Source organism: Camelina sativa, chromosome 7, assembly GCF_000633955.1.
Source record: "Camelina sativa cultivar DH55 chromosome 7, Cs, whole genome shotgun sequence".
In the NCBI taxonomy this organism is placed as follows: domain Eukaryota; kingdom Viridiplantae; phylum Streptophyta; class Magnoliopsida; order Brassicales; family Brassicaceae; genus Camelina; species Camelina sativa.
The window spans coordinates 5,006,406-5,013,276 of record NC_025691.1 but is presented as its reverse complement, the minus strand read 5'-3'; the positions used below and the strand labels follow the sequence as shown (position 1 = coordinate 5,013,276).

Here is a 6,871-nt window from a genome sequence, read left to right as displayed (position 1 = left end):
AGGCTCGCCACCACTTATCTCTGAGAGCCTGCGTGACAGTTCGAGGTTCGATATTTTCGGCGGAGACAATGGCAGTGAGACCAAACCGTCGATTTGGTTTGATGATGTTGTTCTTAGCTCGAGTTCTCATCGGGTGGAGATTCTCGAGTGGAGGTGGAGAGATCGGAGCTTCCGAGGACGGGCTAGAGGAAGAAGTCGAGTTGTTAGTGGAGGAGCCTGATGGGCTTGAGCGGGCCGCAGAAGAATTGGATGTTGTTGGTGTTGTTGTTGGGCCTAGCGTTGCTGGGCTTTGCTCTTGGTGAATGGTATTGTCGTGAGTTGGTGGAGAAGAGATAATCGGTGACGATGGAGATGACGATGATGACGATGGAGATGACGATGAGGAGAGAGGGCCGTTGTCAGGTGCCGGTGATTCTGCAGGGGATAGCGGCGAGTGCGGTGACAAGATCGGCAGGAATGCATCAGGAGAAGAATCCGAGTCCGAAGATACCTGTGGTGTTACCAACGGAGCAAAAGGAGCTGTCCTGAGTGACGACCTTGTCGTCAGAATTAAAATAGCAGAATTGGGATAGATAAGAGTGGAGGGAGACAATGGGTCAGGGAGAGAAGTGGGTGTTGTCATATGAGGATAAGGAAATTGTGATTCGTGGAAGCAAACGTGACGAGAGACATAGAGACGATTTGCTTTTGGATCAAAATAGAGATAAGCACTCTGTGTAAGAGAGTACCCAAGGAAGAGACACGGAAGAGATCGAGACTCAAGCTTATTTGTGGTGTAAGGGCAAAGCCATGGGAAGCAAAGGCAGCCAAAATTTTTTAAATTGTTGTAGTTTGGATCAGATTTGAAGAGGATTTGGAATGGCGAATGAAGGGACAAATTTGGTGTAGGCATGCGGTTGATAAGATATACAGCGGTGGCAAAAGCATAGGTCCAGAACGAAGTAGGGATTTTAGCTTTGGTGAGAAGAGTTAGACCAGTTTCGACAATATGTCGATGCCGACGTTCAGCAAGACATTGTGCTCTGGCGTGTGAGGAGGAGAAGTGATGTGAGTGATGCCTTTGGAGGCCAAGAATTCACGGAGTGCTATGAATTCACCACCATTATCAGAAAATAAGGTACCAATTTTGGTTTGGAATTTGTTTTCAGCTAGGGCAGTGTAGCGAATGAAGGTTTCCCGAACTTGGGACTTGAGTTTGAGGGGATATAGACAGGTGTAGCGAGTGAAGTGATCAACGATGATGAGATAATAATTATAGTTGTCAATTGAAATGATTGGGGATGTCCAAACATCAGTGAATAAGTATTCTAGTGGACGTTTTGAGGAAATAGAAGTTTGTGAAAAATATAGTTTGTGGCTTTTATTAATAGAGCAATCACTACAAGATAGTGGTTGCGAAACTGAGCCAGAATGTGGTAAAGAAAAACATGATAAAATATTTTTAAGTATTGGGTAGGATGGGTGGCCTAATCTTGAGTGCCAATCAGTGGTTGTGGTTTTGATATTGGAGATGGCAGTGGTGAAGGTAGAGGCAAAAGGCAACGAGAGAGGCCACTCATAAAGCTCATTCTTGACGCTCCCTTGGAATAACAGGGTCCCTGTTCTGAGATCCCTCACCTGAAAACATGTAGGAAAAAATTGGACCGTTACTTGGTTACCATTGCACAATTTATAAACAAAGATGAGATTTTTCTGTATTTGAGGAACATATAAGACATTGCTAAGTGTCAGGGGTTTTTGGTAGAAGAGGGTAAAAGAGTGGAACCAGTATGGGTTATTGGTAACCCAGCACCGTTACCAACAACAACTTCTTCACCACCATTGTAAGGCTGGTGTAAAGAGAGGTTAGCAAGATCTGAGACAATGTGGTGGGTGGAGCCAGAATCAAGCAGCCAGGGATTGGCGGACAGTGGTACACCAGCAAAGTTAGCACGAGGCATGGATGGGATAATGGTGCCCAGCTTAGGGCAGCGCCTAGCACTGTGGCCGAAGATCCCACAAATCTGACATTTGCCTTGGTAGCCACGGGAGGAAGATGCGTCCTGCCTGGGATGGGAGTTGTTGTGATGAGAGGAAGAGCCACGGTAGTATGAGTGACGGGACTGACCACGTGGATAGGTGGATCGGTTGCCATTGTTGGAGGGTGCGTGATGACGAACCACATTGGCAGAGATCGGGAGATCAGTAGAGGAAGAGGTCAAGGCTTGAAGCTTGACTTCGTAGTTCAACAACTTCTCATGAACCTCCGTGAGTGAAGGGGACACATCACGGGCCTGAATCTGGTCAATGACCTGCTTGTAATCTTCAGGGAGACCATCAATGATGTAGTCCACCTGATCTTCAATATCGATAGGCTTGCCAAGGAGAGCCAGCTGATCGAAGCGAGTCATAAAACCCTGGACATAGTCGTCGATCGTTTTGGATCCCTTCTTCCATTGACGAATTTGTTGGCGGATCTGCTGAACATGACCACGGCTGGGATTTGCATAGATGAGAGACAGTTTCGACCAGATCTGAGCAGAGGTCACCGTAGTGGACAGAATGGGCTGAATGGAGACAGAAATGGCTCCCAACAGCGCACTGTAAATGAGCTGATCTTGGCGTTGCCAGAGCAGGTAGTCGGGATTTGGTTTGACAACACCATCTTCGGTGGTGATGGTGAGAGATGGCACAGTGGTGGATCCATCAAGGTATCCAGCAAGAGAGTAGTCATTCAGAAGAGCATGAACTTGACGGCTCCACATAAGAAAGTTGGTGGTGGTGAGGCGGGTGACGTTCGTCATGTTGACGCTAAGAAGAGTGTGGGTGTCAGTGATGGCGATAGATTCTGCAGCCATGGCGAAAGAGAAGAGAAAAAATAAAAAATAAATTTTGAGGATCGAGTTGTGCGGTATCGCTGGCTGCTCTGATACCATATGATAATATGAGACTGAATGAATTGTTATTGATGTGAAGGATACACTTTATACACATACATATTCACAAGAATGGGAAGAGAATATTTGTACAGTAAATGAGAATAAATCATAGGAGAGATTTGTATCAATCAAATCTTCCTTTACATATATGAACATTCCTTAACATATATGACGTTGCAGCAAGAGATGCGGCGATAGTCCTTCATCTCACTGGCCCCTTTCTTCTTTGGTATGAGCGCTATTATGGTATTATTAACCCCTTTTGGTATAAAACCATATTGAAAGAAGGATTGAACCGATATGATGAAATCTTTCTTCACAATAGACCATGTTGCTTTTAAAAACTCCACAGTGTATCTGTCCGGTCCAGAGCTTTTGTCACTAGGCATGGAGAATAATACGTCAGTAATCTCCTCCGCAGACACATCGCGTTCCAAGTGTACACTATCTGCTTCAGGACAGCGATACTGCAACAGTGTTCATAGCTCCTCTACGGTGATTCCCTGATAGTGAGGAGGCATATAAGTTAAAAAATCCTGAAAAAACGAGCAGTCTTTATTTTTATAGCTTCAGGATCATCCACTATGGATCCATCAGGACGTTTGATCTCTTTAATAGCAGTGTGTACTTCCCTGACCTTTGCAGCCTTATGAAACACCTTCCATCCCCCACTTTAAGCCAATGGAGCTTAGATTTTTGCTTCAAGTATTTTTCCTCTAAGCCTGACACAAACAACCAACGACTATATGCTGAAGACTCGGCCTGCATTGCCGCGCTAGACGGGTTTGTGAGCGTCTCTAACTGACATTGGCAGAGAGCTGCGAAGGCTTCCTTTGTTTTTCGTGTCAGATCCCCAAGTTTTGCCTTGCTAAGCGACTTGATGTTTGGTTTAAGGGCCTTTAGCTTTTTTGAGAAACGATAAAGTGCAGAGGTCGAATGGTATAACGGCGTAGTGGTATTCCAATACTCCTGTACCATTGGCAAGAACTCTGCAGCATTAGTCAAAGCATTTGTAAATCTGAACGGTTTACGCCTCTCAGCTTATCAGCCCCAATCTTAACTCGACAACGCAAATGGTCTTAGTATGAGATTTTAGAAAGTTATTGTGAGGTTTTAGAAAGTTACTAGTATGAGATTTTTAAATGGATATGAATTTGTAAAATCCTGATCTGGATGATATCAATATTGTGAATGGTAATAATTTTGTAGTCTCAGCTTACATTATTAATTCTCACAAAATATAATAACACTACAAAATTTGTTATTAAAGAATTAATATGAATTCGCGAGTAAATCGTTTCAGGAAAGCATAGTCAAAATTTGCTTCTATCGTTTTATCTTTCTTAACTACTTTTGAGAATTTTATTCGATGACTTTGTATTGTACCGTTATTAGAAATTTAACGAAGTTATAAAAAGATCTCAGCTATCTTTTCTTTAAAGAATATCAGTGACTTAATGTATAGACATTAATACAGGTTCAGGAGTTCAGACTTGAGAGATATAGAATAAATTGTAGTTCTTATCCATAATGTTTATGATGAAGTTAAACACGATTGTATATTAATCTGGAACCAACTAAAATAAAAAACATTTCGCATCTAAAAATACAAACTTTTTTTAAGCACATCATAAAATATCTAATGCAACACATAAAGTTAGAGATCAAATATAGCAAAAATTCAAGTATAAAACTGGGATACCCTCTTAGTCTAGATCTTTGATATATATACTTCTACTATGACACCATCTGTTCTTCGGAAGATAGTTGTGCATGTACACAATTTGGAAAGAAAGAAACTTGTGCCTTCACGAATCACGACGCTATATATCTCCATAAATTAAGCTAAGCTATTCAAGCAAAGTGATCTCACTATTCGGAACAACATTTCTGTCAAAGACAATAGACGTGCAATATTCTGCTCTGCACTTGGTTTACTAATTCGTACTAGTTAAAAAAAAAAACTGAACTAGGTACAGATTACTCTCCTTGTAACTAAAGCCAAATTTTGTAAAACATCACTAAATTTTTTATACTTTTGGCTTTCAATACAATTTACATAAAACAAAATAAGAATCAGTTAGAAACTTATGCCCATCAGTTAAAAACTTATGAAAGTATATTATTTTAACAAAAGTTTATTAATATAATTAAAATTTGTTTAAATTTAAGTGAGAACTACTCTCTCTCTTCCTCTCTCTTATTTGTTTTAGTTAGATACCTCAACCAATGGAAATGCTCTTAGAATACCTCCATCAAGAGTTGTAATGAAAGTATCTTAAAACAGATTTTATTCTTAATTTTGAATAAAAGTGAAATTAAGAACTTTTTAAGAAACTTTAACATTTCATAGGTCCATTGAAGTTGTTAAATTTGAGGTTCTTAAAAATATTTTTCTTTGTAATTGTAAATTATTATGATATTTTGTTAAAATTTATAAGACTTGTATACTCTTAAAAACTTAAAAATATTGCATTCAATAAAAGTTTAAACAAACATGACATAAAAGCATATTAAAAATAGATTACAAAATGATTAATTTTAATTTTGATTTGTACCAAACTTTTCCCATATATGCTCAATCAAATCCGCTTTCAGTCGATCATGCATTTTTTTTATCACGAACTTGATTTCGAATTGTCATCACATTTCCCATCATATTGCCGAGATTTAAAGGGATATCTGTAGAATACGCAGAATCAACTTGTGAAGTCGTCTCGTGTAAATGAGACCATATCATACTGAGTATACTCATCACGTTCGTCTTCTACAATCATGTTGTGCAATATGATACATGCTCTCATTATGTTTCCAATTTTTACCTTACTCAACATGAGAGCTGGGTTTTTGACTATGGCAAATCGAGCTTGTAAGACTCCAAAAGCACGCTCGACAACTTTACGCACCGCTTCTTGGCATCTAGCAAATAAGGATGCTTTCGGATCTTGTGGAATTCGAATTGATTGGATAAAAGTAGCCCAGTTTGCATAAATACCATCGGTGAGATAGTAAGCTAGATGATATTGTTGTCCGTTGACAATATATTTCACTTATGAAGTAGATTTCATAAGCCAGTTTCCTGACATCATCTTCATTATGGCCACTTGATTTCAGCTTTATTGCAGCCTCATAGCTTCCAACAAACTTGCAGACTGTTTCGTTGATCTTTTGCCACCTTTGCTTACAATGACTAGGCTCTCTCTTTTCTACACCAACTAGCTTAGGATTTTCAGCATAATAAATTGCAATTCGTGACCAAAAAGTACCAAATTTTTGATCGACAGCAATAATTGGATCATTGCTAGTGTTGAGCCAAGCACCGATGAGGGCCACATCTTCTGTGTGTGACCACTTCCTTCTACACTCCTTTGATTTTTGTTCACCTACAGGTTCCTCCTCAGCATGCGAATGGGTTTCAAGGGTGTGGCTTTCTTGTTGACTAATTAACAGGTCCAGAAAACCTAAAGCTTCACTAAATGGGTCCATAGGCAAGTTTTTGGGTTGATTTTAAAAGAGGATCGAGAATAATGAAGGGTTGATTGTCTGGTTAGGTATGTAAAGGAGAAGAAAGGTAAGTGTTTAGGTTCAGCTAAACACTTAATATATAACTAGAAGTGAGGTGTAAGTGTATTTGGTTTTTAAATGTGACATAACAAGCAATCAATGACAACTACCAAGCATTGAGTATAACCTAACACTAGACAATAAGTGTATTACTGTGACAACAACCAACAATGTGTGTTTAAGTGTGACAATACAAGCAAACATGACAAGTTACAAAGCATTGAGTGTTTAAGTGTGACATTTACCAAACTGATCTTGTCAATTTAATGATGCAAATTCATGACGCAAATATCCAAAAGACTAAGAAAGAGAAAGAGACATCAATGAACAATAACAGTGTCAATCAAACTGATTTGTTACCAAATAGGCTCACTAATGCAACCAAACCA

The 6,871-nt window shown here is 39.6% G+C and overlaps 1 protein-coding gene across 1 annotated transcript; it reads right to left on the bottom strand.

Annotated features, from left to right (window-relative positions):
• LOC104704325 lies at nucleotides 1,728–2,837 on the bottom strand. Its single transcript, XM_010420433.1, has one exon. It carries the CDS (start codon nucleotides 2,835–2,837, stop codon nucleotides 1,728–1,730), a length of 1,110 nt encoding a protein of 369 aa, XP_010418735.1.